Source organism: Hypomesus nipponensis, chromosome 22 (genome assembly GCF_054491055.1).
Source record: "Hypomesus nipponensis isolate SF chromosome 22, ASM5449105v1, whole genome shotgun sequence".
Classification (NCBI taxonomy): Eukaryota; Metazoa; Chordata; class Actinopteri; order Osmeriformes; family Osmeridae; genus Hypomesus; species Hypomesus nipponensis.
In genome coordinates, this window is record NC_140382.1 from 5,940,440 (window position 1) to 5,960,000 (window position 19,561).

The following is a 19,561-nucleotide window of genomic DNA, read 5'->3' on the forward strand; positions in this document are numbered from 1 at the left end:
GAGTTTTATTTGATAAGAATAACATTGAGTTGATTAGAGGTTACAGGCTAGAGATTACAGGCTATATGTCCGACAAGACGGTGACCTTGAATTTTGCCTGATTTGGAATCCAAACAAATAAACGTAGCCTGTAGGCTGTCCGCGCGCACACGAGAAGGCGCACCATCAGCACCACCAACCTGTGCAAAACCAGGTTACGAATTTTACTCACGCGCACCTCTTTCGCCTCAGCCGAGATTTGAGAGCTAGAATAATTTTTTCTTGGACCAGGTAGCCTACTGGTACCGGTCTCTCTGAACGTTGGCTACAGGACATAAAAGACTGACCTTAGGCTTTTTCTGCATTCACAAATTGTTTGGACGTGTGTTTGCTTTAAAAGGACACCTCCTCAATCAAGACCAATTAGAACAGAGCTGTGGCAGCAGCGAAGGCTAACCGGGCTGTAGACAGTAGGGTATGGACGATGTCCTCTTTAATGCAAAGACGAAACATGAACAATTTGTCCTGAATGTGGCATCGACAGAATCCTAATTTTGTTATTTTTGGTAGCCTTGGATGCTGCGCCGAAGAATGGGCTACTCCGACCCAACGTCGGGTAAAGATATACTCGGCAATAGATCTCTTTGTTTTATATTTATTTGCGCTTTTGGACTGGTTACACTTTTACAACAGATTCTCTATGGCAAAAATTACATTAAAAGGTAAGCGCTAATATATTCTTTTTTATGATGAATATGATGAATGATATGAACAGAAAACAACAAGCTTTGACAAATGTACGGCAATAAAAAATAATAATGTTCCAACAGGCTCTAGATACAACAATGTAAGCATATCATGATTATTTTACAGTAAATGTGTGTTCTAAATAGAGTAATTGTAATGGTAAGATGCTAGGATGAATGAGCAAACGACTGAATTGCAGAACAGAACAATAGCAATTAGCATCCATGTTTCAGGGGCATATAAAGTATTCTCCAGGGGGGTTTCAGTTTCATATTTTTCTGAAAATGGAGCATCACATTCATGCCATATACAGTGGCTGTGTATGGTAATGTTTTAAAGACCTTAATTTGATTTTCAGTTTCAGCCTTATCGACTGGTCATACATCTTACATAAGGATATCTGCTGATATCACCGTTTATAAAATTAGCATCATCAATTTATTCATAATGGTTAAACATTGTTAGATGTGTGGGATTCATGTCACAGTGGTCATTATCAAATGTATTAGTCATTCACTGATGTGGTTGGCTGTTCATAGTGCACAGATGAACAGCCACTGCAGAGCTATGCATTCCTAAAATGTTTTGTGACACCTCTGCAACAGCATCTATTACCGATAGAGGTTCATATTACCATAAGACAATAACTAATCACATAAAAGCCCTAACCATTGGAGGTCAGGTATATGAATATCATTTTTTATGATTTCCTGAAATGTTTTCCATTGTTTGTGAGGAGCAAACAAAGAAATGTTTCTTTCATGAATTGTATTTAAAAAAATCCATATATATATATTTATATATTATATAAAGAAAAATAAAAAATATATGATCTTACGGAGAGAAAAAAAACACGCTCCTCCACCCCACCCCACCCTGCTCTGGAGAGTTTAGACGGTACATGATGAACTTGTCTCATACTTGCCTCATACATGTACTGCATTCTAACTGCCCCCTGCCCCCCAGCCCAATGCACCCTCACCAGTGTTTTCCCCCCTGCCCCTTGCCCGCTGCCCTCTGCCCAGGCCATCCTGGTGAATTCATGGCATCCAGGCCCTGGGGCTGAGATGGCATGAATCTATCCTCAGCAGCACCTCTCTCTGCTGGTCCCCCACGCTTAAAGCACCCAGCACGGGAGAGAGAGGGGGACGGGGCTGCACCACGGCAACCATTGAGCAACGGCAGACATTTTGCTACGCTCTGTCTGCACACACCTAAGTGCTAAGGAGAGCAAGTGTGTGTGTGTGTACCTGAACATGTATGTATTGTGTGTGTGTGTGGGTCTGCAAGCGAGAGAGCGAGTGTGTGGTTCTCAACATGTCTGTATTGTGTGTAGGCCTGCGAGTGTGTCGGAAAGCGGTGACAGAGTGAGCTTGTGTGTGGGTGCTTTGTTGGAGATGATGTCACTGTAAGATATTCTGCTGCCCTGAAACCATGACAACAGGCGCAGTGTGTGTGTGTAAGTGTCGGCCCACCGGCCCCTCCCCTCCGCTCATGCTCCAGGTTATTTCCCCTGCAGCGGGACTGTATCTCTGCCTCATCCTGTCTCCCAGGATCTACTGATCTCAGCTAATCACCAAACCATGGTGGGCTGACGGCAGGGGAGAAACAGTCTCTACTGTATGTAAAATCACGCCAGCACAACATCTTGGATGCTGGCACCCCCCCCCACAGTTTCTATGGGAGCTGTGACTCCCTTCTGACACAGATAGTATTGCCCGGAACAGGCTCATACCCATCAGCTAATACGTGGGCCATGGCTGGTTTAGATTTGTAATTTTTGGGTTGGTTCTCCCAACGAGACAAAAAAGAGGTGGCGTGACTGAGGGCTTCAGGAAGGAAGTGGGCCCTCATTAGGCTGTTTGAAGACGACTCCATTTTGGGTGTAAACACGTGTTTGTTACAGGAGAGAGCTGAGGAGCGGGGTCGGATTCTAGCCTGTAGATAAATCTCCACTGTGAATGTCCACTGGGTGTATCATGTAGCATGATGCCCTCCCCATCGACTTTGACATTACCAACCAGCCCTCCAAGCTGTGTACTGAAGGAGGTGGAACGGAAGGAAGAGATAAAGAAGAGTAGGGGAGGGAGCAGCAAGGGATATATATAGAGACAGGGTGAGAGAGAGAGAGAAGCAGAGTCAGATAGGAGAGAGAGAGAAGCAGAGTCGTATAGGAGAGGGAGAGAAGGAGAGCAAAAGAGACCATAAGAACGGTATGAAACAGTAGGAATCAAAAGAAAAAAAAGTTATTAAATAATACACAGTGACCCAGTTTATGGAGAGAGGCACATTATCTTCTCTCATCTTCACTTGGCTCGCCCGCGGAGGGCAGTGCCTAAAAATACTCTCAGCAGAGTTCTACAGGCTCCTTCTGAGAGGGTGGGAGAGGGGGGTGGAGTGAGAGCCTGTGTTAAAGACACCACCGAGCTCAACTTCCAATCCTAGGAACATAGAGAGCCACAAATCACACCAGCAGTGAATGACTACAACGCTAATCCTTCAAAATAGTACTGAACCGGACACGTTGACGCTACTATCTTGCTAGATAGTCAAGATGCCAAATAAAGTATTTGATATTTTTGCCATGTCGCAGCATGGCGATTCCCAGTAGACATCCTAAACCACACAGTACATAGAAGTGTAGATTTAGTCAAATTGTATTCCTAAATATTGATGCCCCCCCACCCTTCCTGCCCTCATTGAGTAGGCTCTTAGCAAAGCCAGACCAATTAGAGTAAGTATCCTTGGAGGTCGATGTTTTGAACCCTACTCATGTCCGTCTCCATACCACACTTACAATGACCGTGGTTGGATGAGCCTTCAGAGCACTTCCTGCATGTCAGGGTGTGTGCCTTGGGGCTACTGTGTGGTGTTCTGCCTCCTGTTCCGAACAAAGTAAAGGAAACACGGAACGACCGGTAAATAGATTACAATCCCACAATGGCTTGGTTTAAACAGTATGGATGTATTGAACAGCACCAAAGCACCAGTCAAACAGCGACTTAATTGAACTGAAAGTCTAGAGAGTGCCATTTTGATTTAACATCCTTTCCGATCTTGAAAATGTCCTTTGTTCTCCACTGGCTATCTCCTGGTATCTACTTTCTTGTCCTGGTCAGTGTGTGAGCCCGTAAAAGGAAGGTCCGGTTCATGCGCTGTTCTCCACACCGGTGGCCAACGTGTCACTGAGATGTTGAAGCAGCACTCAGCGGAGTCAGTGGGAGCTGCCGTATTGCCACAGAGCCATAAGTGTTTGTTTAAAGGCCTAATGTGGTTAGAGAGCACCTACGTGGGAGACAATGACTCTGTTAGTGTTCTTAAGTGGTACATCTATTCCACCCACGCGCCAATCACGGGAATAGGAGTCAGGAGCATGTTTGCAATGCAGCTTTTCCAAATGAATCTCAGATATTCACTTTTCAGCCCAGTGTAGTCTTATGTATTCTGTATTGATATACACGTATATGTGATTGATTTGGGGTTGGTTGGAACTTGATATGTTCTATGTGTCTTTTCGCACTTGTTGGCAGAGAGCCTGAAGCTGCTCTCTTCAACATGGGGCCATATCAAAGCAGTGGACGGTACAGGTGCTATTCACATCTCAAAGGGGGCGTAGACGTGGCCGTCGTCTGCAAAACGTTACGTATATGGCCATTTTGAGCCTTCCTGTAACCTTTTAACCGTTCCTGTCAATAAGAGTTGGCCGTGTGATCTAATCGATTGTATCACAAATTGGATTTGTTTGTCTCGTTTTGTGCATGTGCATAACAAACTAGGATGTACTGTAAATGCTGCCTTTGATACGTTGGGAGTGGCACATTATAATGTTAACGTGTAAAATGTAGGGTTAGAAACATCATTTGGATCAATATTGGCTCAATAACAGCTTAAGAGTGTATAAGGCCACTCGCCATGTTTCCACAGAAGGACCTGAAAATACCAGACAAACTGGTATTGAAGCAGGGTTTCCTGTCTGTGCTGAGTTAAGATGGCTTCTAGACTGGTAGTAGGCGAGGTCCCAGCAGCACCAGATGGCCCCTATCTAAGAATTCACTTCGATTTTCAGCTTTTCTGCACATTTCCATCTCGGTTCGTCGTTGACTTAGACTTTCTTTTGAATTCCACCGGTGTTCTAAGTTCTACGTCTCATCGTTCTTTGGTTAGATTTGAACCCTCACATGCAAAGCAAATTTGTGCACTTAAACCACCATTATTATTTCAGTGTTATATAAGCACTATCCTTTTGTGTTTATTTATGGGAAATTCTCATGCCACTTTTTGTGCCACATCCAAAATAGTAGTGACTCACTGCAGAAGGTTCGCTTCACATTCTAACGTTTGCTGTGCCATTTTATTCTAACAGGCTGTTTTACTAAAGGCAAAAACAGCTGATTCTTCTGACTGTGTGTGTGTGTGAGCGCATATGGAAATAATGTGTGTGTGCACGCAATCAAGTTGTGTTTGTGTGTGTGTGTGTGTTTGGCTGTTGTCAGCTAATTAACACAGTATCACAATCAATCTCAATAAACTGACTCATTTTCTTATTAGTGCGCAACAGTTTAGCCGCCTCAAAGGGGAGGAGACAGGAAATTGGACCGGTCCCATTAATTTCTCGGATGACGGATCTCAGAAGCCTGCCAGAAATGGGAAGAAAAGGTACATTTCCAACGTGATTGACTGACTGCACGACACCCCTGAGAGAGAGAGAGAGAGAGAGAGAGAGAGAGAGATAGAAAGAGATATAAAGTGAGCAGACATGAGATTTTAGTTGTGCTGGATGGTGTCTCTGGCCCGTGCATGTGAGGACTGGGTCACAGACCACCAGCACAGTCTGCTACAATGTACATGTAAGGGTAGAATGAGAGACATTAAAACACATTTTTTGCAATTTCTTGTTTTTAAACTTTCTGAGGGTTATTCTTTTTTTTTTTATGAATTATTTTTTTTCAAGTGGAGAGTTGAGGAGATCTATAGCAGGGGTTATAATGTCATAGGAGAGAAAGTCACACATTTAACTCTAACTTACCTGTCTGCATGTTGACAGATGTTTCCGTCAGAATTTTCAGCCAGATTCACAGATCTCCGTAATAGTCACCCCCTGCCTAGCCGATATTAAGAAGAAAAAAAAACGCTCTCAAAGGTAGGCCAGTCTGAAGGCATTTTAAGAACTTTTACAGAAACCCAAGAATGCCTCTTTCTTTTCCATTGGTCTGAAAGGAACCAGCTGTCATATTTTCAGTGGTGGTTGCACTGCAGATCTGCTCTTGCATGTTGTCTGATCCCTCCCACCTCCTGACCCCAGACCCCCATCTCCCCTTAAGAAGCTGGTTGGACCACGGTCTCCTGTTGATGTACTGGCTTCTCTTTGTACCTCTGTGTCGTCTCATCCAGCACCCATCTCCCCACGCCTCTCAAGCCCTGTATGTCCTGTGTTTCTGCTACACAGCTCTGTGTGTGTTCTCATATACATGGTGGACACTTCTCTCTGCTATTCCCCCTATCTTCTCTTCTCACATCTGCTTTGTCTCTCTGCCTGGAATACCTTCTTCTTTGTTTGCCTCTCCAAAGAAGATGAACACCCAGTCTGGTCGTGTTACAGTGCGCATCAACCTGCCACCCAGGATTTCTCCTACGAAAACCTCGTGGGTCCACAGTAACGCAGCGTTCCCACAGTAAAACGCCGCTCTAAGTCCCCCTCGTCAGGCCTGCTGACCTTCACGGATGGCAGCAGGCTAATGTGGCAACAATGATCAGAGATGACATTCAAATGGTGCTGCGCTTAAATGGTTCACTCCGAGTTACAGCGGTCATCATGAACGTTCCCTTTCAACAGAGCAAAATTGAACGAAGCCTTTCCCCCCAAAAAAGCCATCAGTAGTGATTTGAAGAGTAAGCAAAGATGAAAATAGAAGTTTATCTGAAGGATACATGATGCTCCAACCCTCTTCTTGACAATGACTCTAATAAAAGCCTACACAGAATCGTCATGTGGATGTAAACAACCAGTTAATTTCCCCCCCTCCTACATTCCTGGTTTAATTTCCCTCCCATCATGCATCTCATCTTTTTTTGTTTTCCTGTGCATCTCCCGTGCTGTTATGTCACTCATTGTCTGTTGTTTTTGTCACATCCCACCTTGTGTCGTTTCCAGAGTCTTATCTGATGTTGTTTACTCAATCAAAACAATCATGTTTCCATTGAAACTTTCACAGATGTCCCATCTATTTTAATGAGATACTTTGATCCACCCCTCCCATCCACTGGCAGCTTGTGAGGACATTTTGGCTTCTTTCACCTTCAAGCAGACACAGGTGGACATTCCATATAAGTATAGAAAACAAACCAGTCAAACACTGCCTATATTATCAGAATTATGCTATACCAATAGAACAGTTATACTTAATGTAGAAATATAATATACCTGCATTAGAGTCCTAGGTACTATAGGAATATACTATACCAGTACAAGAGTTATAAATAATAAAGCATCCATATTATGTAACCAGAGATTTGCATGTGACATACATATTTAGCTTCTTGTGGGAGCTATCCCAGATACATTTCTGGACAAGTGCTGGGCCCTTCAGATATGCCCCTGGGTGCAGGACTTGGCAGCTCCCTCCGCCCTTGTCTAGAGAAGGCCAGTCAGGCGCCACATTGAGGCCCGCCGGCTCCAGAACTGGTGCTGGGATCAATACCATTATCCATTGTAAGCCTGTCTGAACACACCTAGCACTACCTCCTCCACATCTGGCTGCGGGCCCCAGCCCCGGTCTGAGGGGCCCAGCCCCGGTCTGAGGGGCCCAGCCCAGCCCCGGTCTGAGGGGCCCAGTCCAGCCCCGGTCTGAGGGGCCCAGGCCCGGTCTGAGGGGCCCTGCCCCGGTCTGAGGGGCCCAGGCCCGGTCTGAGGGGCCCAGCCCAGCCCCGGTCTGAGGGTGAGGGACGTGGGGGTCTTGGCATGCTCCAATTTTGGGCGAGAGAGAGAGAGCGAGAGCTCTCCTGGCCTCAGGAATGTGGGGCAGTCGGGGACAGTGAGGGAAAGCCTGTCATCCCAAGACCCTCAGCCACGTCCACATCCACAGAGAAGGCGTATTGGCCCTGGGGAAGTCACCCCTGTCAATCATAGACACACAGCACCACGGAGAGATGTTCAAGACAGAGTAGGAGAGGATTTTGGTTGCTTTGTCATGCTAAAATGTGGACCATGTCTTCACAGTTTTCTCCCGCCATCTTTGTTGTCCAGTGTCACATGATCACCACTACCATCCACACCCAAAAGATAACCTCTGTGTTCTCATGATTTGTGTTATGTCCTGTATAACGATTATTTACTGGGTTTTCTTTTTTTGTCCAATACATCCTTAAGAAGATTTACAGGCTCTTAAGCATGTAGACATTGTGCAGTCAGGATTTAGTATAACAAAATCATAGACATAGTTGTATTGAATAATGAGAATGTGAGTGTGAGAATGATGATTGTACATACATGATGTAGTTGGGTGCATGTGCACGTATGTATGTGTGGGTGAGCATGACATGCCAGAAAAAGGTGACAAACAATAGATACAAAATGTGAAGGTGAAAAACAGATTGTCATAAAAATATATATATACATTTATTTATTTACATGTAAAAAAACCAAATGTTCCTGTTCAATTCAGAGGGACCTAATCGACCTGATGTACAGGCTTCTGCAACCAGACAGCTGTTCTCTCCTTGCCATTCTGATTAGAGCCATCCTATTGGGCACACTCTCAGAATAAGCTGACAACAGTTCCACAAGGGGTTCTGAACTTGACTCTGTGTGAGAACTCTTATGACAAATGTAAAGGAAAGAAATAGACATCCGGAACCTCCTCTGATTCCTGATAGAACCTGATATTGGTTGAATGATCTAGCTGGAATCTTTATGTTTCTTATGATTTGACCTCTTTTGTCTTTAAGAGTTCTCCTGGGGCCAATTGAAGAACACCTCTGTGGTTTAGAGAGTGTACTGTACAGAACATGTCATAGAATGCTCAACTTCTCCATAATAGAAGGATCAGATTGTCTCATTTAATCTCTACTCCCTCCTAAGCTTTTCTTCCCTTCTTTCTCTCTCTTTCACCATGTTTCTCACATGTCATGTTGTTTTTTTTCTCCCGAATTAAACTTTCCTCAGAGAATGCCTGTGTTGTATGTTGTGAGCTTCCATGTCTAGTCAAAACACAGAAAGATCAAGTCAATGGAATGTACTGAACATGTTTCAATTAATTGTATTTATTGTGAAAAAGTACTCTTTTACTGTTCAATGTTGCCTGTAGATGATTCACGAGAACAGATTGTAGCCTCCACACCACCCAGTTAGTGAGTTGAACTGAAACCACTCCCAAAAGCATCACCATCACTCTAAAATGTCTGTATAGTGTTCAATTACTTCCAATCGTAAATCTCTACCCTTGTATGAATAAAGTTAAAAAGAAAGAGTGCCCCACTACCTCTTCCCTACCCACAGTGCATTGTGATGTGGCCTAAACCAACCAGCCAACCTCCCACACCCCCACACACCTGCTTGGTTGATATAGTGACCAGAGGGGTGTAGCATAGCCCAGGGCAGGGGGAGGCTGACTGTGACTGTTCCTCCAGGTTCCTGGACTCCTACGATGGACCCTACGAGTACAACTCTACAGCCTGCAAGGAGCTCAGGCAGGAGATCATGGACGTCAAAGTCCTGACCATGTAAGTGTTCCATCAGCATGACACATATCGCGATACCATAATCCCCCTTAGGCCACCATTTTGATTATGGCCCGATCAGGATTCCGACCCAGAAATATTCCCCTGGGACCACTGCTTCAGAATCCCTTTTATTCCCAAAATAAAATGACAAACTATTGGCAGATCAGAGAGAAATATTTGCAAACCTTTGCTGCATTTACGGCTGGGTTTTTTGCAGACCTTTCAAACTGTGAGGTTCTTGTGACACCCCAATCTAGTGTCAAGTCTTAGTAAATGGGGCCTCAGTCTGGGTGCATAATGGCTGTTTGTCCTGTTCAGTACGGTCTGTCTCTGAGTTTGGTGTGGTGAACCCCTCTGTGCTCCTGAGGCTGCCTGAGCTCATTATCTCCCTAGTTGAAGGGCCTGGTGAAGGGAGTAGACTGCCGGGCAACCTCAGATAACTATGCAGAAAGGTCATTATGTCACCCCTCCCTGCGCAGTGATCATTTCATGGTCCATGCTGGCTTCTCTCTCTGCCCCCCCCCCCCCCCCCTGCGCCCTCGCTTTCTCTCTCCCCATTGAACAAATAGCCCAATCATCTGGGGAGAAGGCCGGGTCAAGGGCAGCTATTTAGAGACTTTCTATTTCCATAGAATGTTGTCTTGCTATCTTCTCTTGCTCAAGACAGGAGTGAGAGAGAGTGTGTGTGTGTGTGGGGGGGGTAGGAAAGAAAATAAACAAAAACATTGTCAATGTCAGAGGAACCGCTGCTGCAGTCTGTGTGTCAGCCTATGGAGGTGTTCACCCTGCAGTTTCATGACTTCCCCGTTCCCAGTGGTCCTTCCTCAACACCCACCCCCGGCGCCGCTGTTCTCCCTCATGTGAGCTCTCTGTCCCTCCTCCAGGGTGAAAACGTCCGACCTGTTTGAGAGGTGGAGGAATCTGCAGGTGTGCAAGTGGGAGCAGAACAAGATGGAGACCAACAACTTCAAGTGAGCAGAGTTTGGCCCCTCCCCTTGGCTTCTCGCAGGGTTTTTTCAAACTACAGCTTTTCATTTCGGCGATTCACTTTAATCTATCTATTTATCGTCCTGACTGGATTCAGTCCCACCCCACCTGTGGTTCTCGTCCAATAGGATGTCTCTGTCACGGTGCTGCAATGCCCCCTCTTTCCTATTCACCACCAAGAGGAACACACCTGCAGGCACTAAGCTGAGGTACGAGGTAGACACCAGCGGAATCCTGCCCATCACCACTGAGGTCTTCAAGATGTTCCCAGACGTGAGTCTGCTTCTGGACATTCAACTCCTCACGTAGTTCAACTCTATCCCCTGTTCTACTCTTCCTCCTCCTTGTCTACTATCTAGCCTCTGCGTATACACTGGATTTGTATGTACTAGTGTACAGTGCCTGTGATGCAGTCGGTGATTAAAATGTCAGTGAAACACACAAATACAGATTACCTGGATCTTGGATTACAAGATACATTGGTGGCACTGTGTAGTGCGGTGATGTAGTGCGGTGATGGCTGGTGTAGCACTATCTATGGCTCTGGGCCGGTGTCTCTATTGTTTCCCTACACAAAACTCTGGTGCGTCTAGTTTCATGTCATTGAACTGCCTTTATTAATTATTTATCTGAAGGTATGTTTCTGTATCAATTTTGTTTCCTTTACTACAAACTCGGGTGTGTTAAGCAATTAGTTGTATTTAATTGTGATTAATGACATTAGTTTATCAACTAAACTAAACTCACTGAAGTTATCATACAACCTCCTACCTCTAGCACACATTACAAGCGCATTGTGGGAAACTTGCTGCCCTAAAATCCCATTCATAAAAATACACAGACCCACGGACAGAGTCCTGGCATTATTAGACAAATGTCTGACTTTCTTGTTTATTAAAACATTTGTATTTCCCTTGTTTTGACCCTTAGGACATGCCGTACTCCAAATCCCAGTTTAAGAAGTGTGCTGTCATTGGAAACGGGGGCATTATCAAGAACAGCAAATGTGGGAAGGAAATCGACTCTGCAGATTTTGTGTTTAGGTGAACTACGTCTACATTGTTACGTTGCTAAACATGCGTCTGAAAAGGATTCCTTGCTCTGCATATTTTTGCCCGCCGTTGTCACATTTGAAGGAATTAAATGATATGAACCCGCTCAGTGTAGACCAACTGATAATGCAACGTTTGTCTTTTTTTTTTTTTTTCTTAGATGCAACATTCCACCCATCTCTGAAAAGTACTCAGCTGATGTCGGCACCAAAACGGATTTGGTGACAATTAACCCCAGTATCATAACTGAGAGGTACTGTCAACACACACACACACACACTTACTCACAGGAACATCCACACTTCCTTATCCGCCTACGTGTCTCTACCCCATCCTTTTCTCTATTTATCTCTGTCTGTCACTGTCTCTCATTCCCCTCCACATCCACCAGGTTTCAGAAGCTGGAGAAATGGCGGCGGCCATTTTACGAGGTCCTCCAGAACTATGAGAACTCCTCCGTGGTTCTGCCCGCTTTCTACAACACGCGCAACACCGATGTGTCCTTCCGGGTCAAGTACATGCTGGACGACTTCGACTCTCAGCGCGGGGTGTTCTTCTTCCACCCGCAGTACCTGCTCAACGTGCAGCGCTTCTGGGCCGTCCAGGGGGTTCGCGCCAAGCGCCTCAGCAGTGGGCTGATGCTGGTGACGGCAGCCATGGAGCTGTGTGAGGAGGTCCACCTCTACGGGTTTTGGGCGTTTCCCATGAACCCTTCGGGGATCTTCATCACCCACCATTACTATGACAACGTCAAGCCCCGCCCCGGGTTCCACGCCATGCCCCATGAGATCTTCAACTTCCTGCACATGCACACTCGTGGTATTGTGCAGGTGCACACTGGACCATGCAGGTGATCGCTCACTTGAGGTGGGTTCACCTGCCACAGTGCATTGTGGGAAGTTTTCTGTCATTTTTATTTTGCCTTTGTTATCTTGTCCATGTTTATTTGATGAACAGTTTCTCTTGACTTTTTGAAGAACACCATCCTACTCCTTCTTGTGAAAGGTTGCCTGCTTTAGCTCCTGTCGTTTCTCTATCCAATGTTTTCTCCCCCTCAACTTGCTGGTGAAGTGAACGCATTGAGCCTCTGTTTTGTTGACTCTATAAATTGTAGGTTGCTTGTTTTGTTCACGTAACGTGGTCTTCGTAGTGATGTCGTCGTTTCTGTGATTGACTAGTGACTCAGTGATCACTGCTGTACAGAGGTGTTGATATTAACGTTGCACAAATACACTGGAGAGGGGCCTCCTGTCCTTTATCACTTCCTGGGTGACCTCTATAATCCTCTCTCTCTTTCTGAGACACTGTGGGTGCGTCAACTTTTGATGTTTGTGTAAAAAAGAGCAGACTGAACTGATAATGAGCCAAATCAAAATGTTTGAACAAGGATTTTACCTTCACATTACCTGCAAACACTTTTAGTGGTTTTATGGCTGTATATATATATATATATATATATATTAAAAAAACTGTTGAATTGCAGTATGGCCTTTTTGGTAGGCCTATCCTTTCTTCATTCTGGATAAATAATTTGACATGTCCTCCTACAGTATTTCTAGAGCAAAATTAAGGGACTGGGAGGTGTTTATATGAATTGATGTTTGGGACAAAGGCCTGAAAACTGTTTTGTAACGACCACATTAGCGTAGCATAGGCTGTCCACAACCAACTGTAACCATAGTCACCGACCATAGGTGCACCGTTGTTTTGCCCCCCCCCCGTGCCCCGCTGACTGTCATTCATGTCTTAAACCATGCTGCCTTATGAGAATCAAACCCTCCCTCAGATATGCAATCCAGCCCCTTTGTATTGCTTATCATATGGCTCTGACAGAAATCGTTCTTCTGTTGGAATCTGGCGGGTCATCCGAAGTTCCGGAATCCTCTGTAAGAACATGCTATGATGTCTGTCTGTCCATCTGTCTTAGCTAACCATTGACCTCTGCTGTCCTCTCCATTTTTCTTCTTCTGTAAGATAGAATTCCCTTCTGACGTTCTCGCTGTGACGCCGTGCATGACAACAATCTGTTTGGTTTTGCTTCATGTGTGCCTGCAGCAACGATACGTTTACAGTTTAGAAGTGTTTGCCAATGACAAACCTAATTTCGATCAGGCAACATTCAATTTTAGAATTGAATGAACAATTAATGTGATCACTTTCTAAATTCTCCCTCGCCCCATGCATCCCTTTTTTAAATGATAAATTTTTTTGTTGTTGCGTCATGTAACCTCCCTTCTAAATTGTAAATGTTCAATTACCAATTACAAACCATTGTTGCATTTCAGCCTGTGAATGCTTAATGGTTGTTAAACTGTTATGTGGTGTTGGTTGTGAAGGTAGTTCATAATGATCACTGAACCACTGGCGATAGACTGTACTGGCAGCCATATTGCTCCTTTTATTCACACTTTTAATATTTGATTTGACTTCTCCCCATTTGTACATGTTGTTTGATGTTTCCTCTACAGGTTAACTCACATGGACTTTTTAAAGTGTGCACAAAGCAATGCACAGTAAGCCTTGCTTCATTCACCAGTGCACCTATGAGATTTACAGTTTTAAAATGTGAGTCATGACATGCATTATTTTATAGATCACTGAATTATATCTGTGTGGGCCAGGAAAGGATAACTGGACAATGATTGGGTGGGATTGCTTGAGGATATGAACAGTGTTTTGAAAACCTACATTTTGAGTCATTCTTTATATTGTGTTTGTAAATAAACCTATTTGGATTTTCTGATTTTGTCTCATTTTATTTACTAGTGCAGTTCCTGTGGTGCAGCCAGGGATTAAGATATTGGTTAGGCTAGTTGTGATGAAACAACCCAACTGCGCAAGGATACCTCTTGGAGTCTGTTCTTGTTCCAGCAGTGCAGTAAAATAGTCATGAATTTTCTGTATCGCATTGATTGACAAATAATTGTATTCTTCGTATGCCCATTTTCAGCTTGCCATCCATGTCTTTTCAACTCGAGGGATCATGGCTACAGCCAGTTCAACATGGCTGAAAAAGTTCAATTGCGACACTGTGGGTGGAAGATTTTTCAGGGATCTCGAAGCACTTATCCAAGCAACGTTTAAAATGGCACATCTGAAATAGACGACTGAAAAATTCGAACTTTGCACAGTGCCCAGTTCTCCAGCTAATCGTTAAACAATTGTTGCCACTATAATCCCACTATAAAACTTGCAGGTAGACACCCACACGCATAGATTTCTCGCATTGTAATACAGATGCACATTTAAAGAACCTTCTTGTGAATTTTTGTAAGCTACTATTGTCAACTCTTTAGTAGCTATATTACTATTATTATCATCATCAATTATCAACACTGTGTGTGTAGAAAACATATGAACAATATAAACAATGTGATATAAGTGTGTGTGTGTGTGTGTGTGTGTGTGCGCGTGTAGAACAATGTGGAGTTTCTACAGTCTACCATTTTAGTTCCAGCCAGATGAGGTGACCTCTGGTTTGTTTGGTCCAATTAGCTCTTTAAGCAAAGCTACTGTCAGCTCCTTAATAATTAACCAGCCACCTGGTGTCAGTGTTCTTCAGCTGAGGAGCCAATGGAGAAGGGCCAGGTAGGAACCATACAAGATCGATCCCGTCACACATAATAGGTGCACAGTAGAGTAAGCTGTATCTATGACTGGAGAGCAGGGGGTAGCTTTTGTCATCACAACGTGGTAAAATCACTCTGAGACTTATCATCAGACTTCTATTGCATCATCACTGGCACTTATGCTATGGACACACTATGCTATTTTTGTAATCTTATAAGATTTTCAAACTGTGAGAGATCACAAACATGAGGACAAAAAATCCTAGATTTAGCCGTTTTGCTCCTATAGTGTGTGGTCACTCTTAACACACCTCACACCAAGGGTACATCTGATAAAATCTGCGGAACCATCAAGATAATCGGGACATATGTTACCTAGTCCTGTGATTTAGAGGGTGATCCGGGTCAGCTGGTCCCTGCTGGGTTCATGAGTGGAGGGAGAAAGTGATCAGGATCAGATTAGGAGTCAGAGATTCTCTGTCCCAGATCTTCTCCACACTGACGCAGAACAATCAAACCAGCTGAACCCTGATTAGGACTATTTCCGTCAAGGGGAGGTTCCTCTCCAATATCATCCCAGCTGTCTCTCTTTCTCTCCCTCCTCCTCTCGCCCTCTGTCTTTGCACATCTGCTAATGAAGTCCACTTGGGTCCAAATCAATTATGTTCTCGTTTTTAGAGGTGTCTCTAAAGCCTTTGATCAAAGTGAGATCCTGCATAAGATATATTACTCAGTACTTACTAATGTCCCCAAAGGTGAAACATTTCTAGATGAGTCATCTCAGTCTATCTCCTCATAGGTATCACGTCAACAGGACAGATCAAGCCTGTCTGGATGTCTGCTGTCATCGGTGGATTGGATATCCATTGCTGACAGCAAGGTTGACTTTCATAAGCCCCGACCCTGCCTTCTCCCCTCTCACCTCCTCCTCACCTCCTTTCCCCAACTCCCTCGCTCTCCTCCTTCCCTCCTCCTCCTCCTCTCCTCCCCGACCTCCCCCTCTCCTTCACTACTCCTTCTCTACGCCTCCCCTCGTCCTCCTCCCCTCCTCTTTTTCTTAACCCCCCCCCCCCCGCTCCTCCCCTTCTCTCCCACTTGCCTCAACCTCCCTCTTCCTCCAATCCCCTCCCAGTCATCTCCACCCTGACTGGACCACTCCTCTATGATGGGGTGTCAGGTGTCCCTAATAACACTAATTGGATTATCTGGCTCTGGTGCAGATATGTAAACCTGGGTTGTGGAGTCTGACACTGATACAGTGACACAGAGCACATATGACACTGATCCACACAGACTATGAGAGACTGGCCCTTCATCTCAAGATGTTAATATATATGGTAAACAACAGTTAACAAATGGATATTAACTATCATTCAGTGGACATAAACTATGTATATAACTACATATGTATTCAGTCAGGGTAAAACTTGGTGTCAATTTCTATTTGTCAACTATTTTAGTTGCATTTCAAAATGATGGTACTTATTCACCTTCTCAAAAGTCTGATGTTATTCTGAAGAGTCCACAGATCATTATGAGACAATAGTAGGCCACAGATGGCGTCCAGGTTGGTGAAGAGTTCACAGGTCATTGGAGGTCTCTTTTCTCCTATTCAAGGTTTGTTAAAAAATAATGAAAAACAGATTAACATTCGGTTCGTAAACAACGGCCCTTCATCACATTCGATACGTTTGGCTGTATTGCTATCGCACAGTTCTTATCACGCAGTTTTGTATATATTGTACAATGTTAATCTTATCGCAAGCTACAATCATTTGTCGGTATGAATTAAACATTGGCTAGTGTAAAAAGTCATGTTTTATTCAACTGCATTTACTTCAACAAGGAGCTCTAAAAGGATGTTGGGCAGACTGATTAAGAACTCTGAAACACGGCTCTCAGATAAACTCTGTTTCCTGGTAGCCACTCTGACTAGAAGCCCAGTGGAAAACTAATGTGCATGTACGTCTAATTTGTTTATTTGGGCGATGGTGGGATACGTTCCAGAGAGAACCAGAGACCAATAGAGGAGTCTTCCACCAGGTGAATGCGACTAGGGAAGTCTGAGTGAGAGCAAATTAGAAATGGGTTTATGGGCCTAGACGTTGAGGATAGTGATACCGTAGTTGGCTGTAATAGTGGAAAAGATGAAGAATTTCTCACATCTGTTGAGCCAATAAAGTAGAATATGTCTATCTATATATTTATATATGTGTATACAACATAACAAATTCAATTAGTTTAGTATGTTCGTTTTGCATTCCTGTGAAAAACATGACCTGGAAGTGGGCTCCTGGCAGGGTTCATAGAGGCAGGTTGACATGACCCTGTGTCAACAGCAGGGGGTCAGGACCAATGAGAACTGCAGGACATAGGTCAGGAACCAGGCCGAGTACCTTGTCTTGATGGAGAGGGTGGGGAGATGGAGAGAGGGAAAAAGTCAATGGTATACATGCATAAACTGTTCATCTGTCAAAACATCATGCATATTTGACAGAAAGGGCCACCCGTTTAGTGTGATCAGTTCACTGTCGCCTCCTCCTCGACCTGCACATGACTCTCTGAATCGCCAATTAAGTGACATTTGAAAGTGTATGAATGGCGTCCATTAAAGAAAAGCATATTGTCGGACAGCACTCAGCGCAGGCATAAATCTTGGACTTGACTGGGAGCCAATATCAGACTCTCAGCCAGGCTCTGTGAGCCAGACGGAGGGCGACACCATGAACAAACCATCACTGTCCACTGAAATGGTCCCAGGTTCAGGGTTGACATGTATGACGTGGACAGGCGTGTTGCAGGGGTTGAGGGTGTATGTGTTGGTACATGTGTGAGTGGCAGAGAGATAGACGGAGAAATAGATAGGGCTTGTGTGTGTGTCTGCTTGTGCGCGTGTGTCTCGATGCATTAACGTTTGCGTGCGTGTGTGTGTGTGTAGGTAAAAGCGAGACACCCCCAGCCAGTAAAGCGATCCTAAGTATGAATAATGGAAGCCGTGGCAGATAAGTTCTCTTAGCACAGCTCCTTTTTCACAGGGCTTTCTCCCCGTGTCACGTGACCACAGCGGCGACAGTCATTTTTAATGAGCTGAGCGCGTGCCCCCGCGTCGGACCACAGACGAGCGCTTCGGGCAGGCCCCGGCCTCCGCGTGCACACGCACACACACGCAGACACCGTCTCACAGGCCTCCCCGTCTGAACCCTGGGGCGACCGTGTCTCATAGATGCCACGGGTCAAATGAATAGTCTTACACCTTCAGAAACTCAAGGCAGGTCTCACGAAACTAAAAGCTGGGGAAGTGGATGAATAAAAGATGCCGTCGAAACAGAAAAAAGAGTCCGCATCGGAGGAAACCGAAGAGGTGGATGACGGGGTGGAGGAGGAGAAGCCAAAGAAGAAAGGGAAGAGCGCGTCAGGCGCCAGAGAAAACAGTCGGAGGAAACACAAGAGCACCGAGGACCCTGAGGGAGAGGAGTTCCAGGAGAAAGAGAAGAAGAAAAAGGGAGAGTCCCAGGATAAGGTGAAAGAGAAGAAGAAGAAGAAAAAGAGACTTGGAGAGGATGCTGAGGAGGAGGAGGAAGTGATTGAGAATGAGCAAGACGGGTGCGAGGAGAACAACAATGACACCACCAGCAAAAGCAGCGGCAAACCCAAGAAGAAAAAATCTGAGAAGCTCACTGAGGAGGGGGAAGTGACAGAGGGAGCAAACGAGGACAAGAAGAAGAAAAAGAAGAAGAGGGCGTCTCCGGAGGCCCCACAGGGAGAGGAGGACATGGGCTCAAAGGACAAAAAGTCCAAAGATGGGGGGAAGAAGAAGAAAAAGTCTCAGGAAGAGGAGCCTCTGGAGGAAGAGGAGGAGGAAGACGAAGAGGAAGAGGAGGAGGACCAGAAGAAGAAGAAGAAGAAGAAAAAGAAGTCCCAGGAGGAGGAAGAGGAAGAGAACGAGGAAGACGACTCCAAGAAGAAGAAAAAGAAGAAGAAGAAGAGGTCTCAGGACGAGGAGCCGTTAATAGACGACGAAGAGGAAGAGGAGGAGGACTCCAAGAAGAAGAAGAAGAAGAAGCCCAAGAAGGGGTCGGCCGACAGCGACGAAGACAAGGACAAGAAGAAGAAAGGGAAGAAGTCCAAAGTGAAGCAGGTGGACTACGCAGAGATCTACCAGAATGAGCTTCTGACCTACCAAACAGATTCCGATGACGGATATGAGGACGAGTACCACAAAAAGAAAGGTAGGACAAAGAAATGAGGAAGAATGCCAACCATGTTGCTGAGTAAACCACACGCTTCTTGCATACCCTGGGTCCGGTCATTTTCATTTGTGATGTATGGCCTTCTCTCCAGTGTTTTCTGGATAATGGAATATCTGTATAAGCGTCATAAGAATTAGCTCCACGATCAAGCTTTGACTTGGGCTGTTGAAGTACTATAGACTAGATGTTTGAGATGGGGGATCTGACCTGGCACGGGTGACCAAGGCTGGGCTTGTGTCTGTGATGGTCTCTCCTCTGG

At 45.0% G+C, this 19,561-nt stretch overlaps 2 protein-coding genes across 5 annotated transcripts in view; both read left to right on the forward strand.

Moving 5' to 3' along the window:
* The first annotated feature begins 64 nt into the window (after positions 1 to 64).
* st8sia5 (ST8 alpha-N-acetyl-neuraminide alpha-2,8-sialyltransferase 5) lies at positions 65 to 14,226 on the forward strand. 4 transcript variants are annotated; one of them, XM_084687528.1, is made up of 10 exons: positions 65 to 701; positions 4,257 to 4,364; positions 5,275 to 5,382; positions 5,771 to 5,866; positions 9,352 to 9,444; positions 10,329 to 10,415; positions 10,560 to 10,704; positions 11,362 to 11,474; positions 11,644 to 11,736; positions 11,875 to 14,226. In XM_084687528.1, exons 1-10 carry the CDS (start codon positions 556 to 558, stop codon positions 12,335 to 12,337), a joined length of 1,452 nt encoding a protein of 483 aa, XP_084543654.1. In that variant the 5' UTR covers positions 65 to 555; the 3' UTR covers positions 12,338 to 14,226. The 4 variants fall into 4 exon arrangements, with proteins under 4 accessions (XP_084543654.1, XP_084543655.1, XP_084543656.1 ...); XM_084687529.1 differs by lacking the exon at positions 5,771 to 5,866; XM_084687530.1 differs by lacking the exon at positions 4,257 to 4,364.
* A 4,139-nt stretch (positions 14,227 to 18,365) lies between these two features.
* Positions 18,366 to 19,561, forward strand: part of loxhd1a (lipoxygenase homology PLAT domains 1a) — a 30,010-nt gene continuing 28,814 nt past the window's right edge. The window contains exons 1-3 of the mRNA XM_084686992.1: positions 18,366 to 18,608; positions 18,666 to 18,926; positions 19,092 to 19,281. Coding sequence (XP_084543118.1) covers positions 18,366 to 18,608; positions 18,666 to 18,926; positions 19,092 to 19,281 — 694 coding nt within the window. The remainder of the gene's footprint in view (positions 18,609 to 18,665; positions 18,927 to 19,091; positions 19,282 to 19,561) is intronic.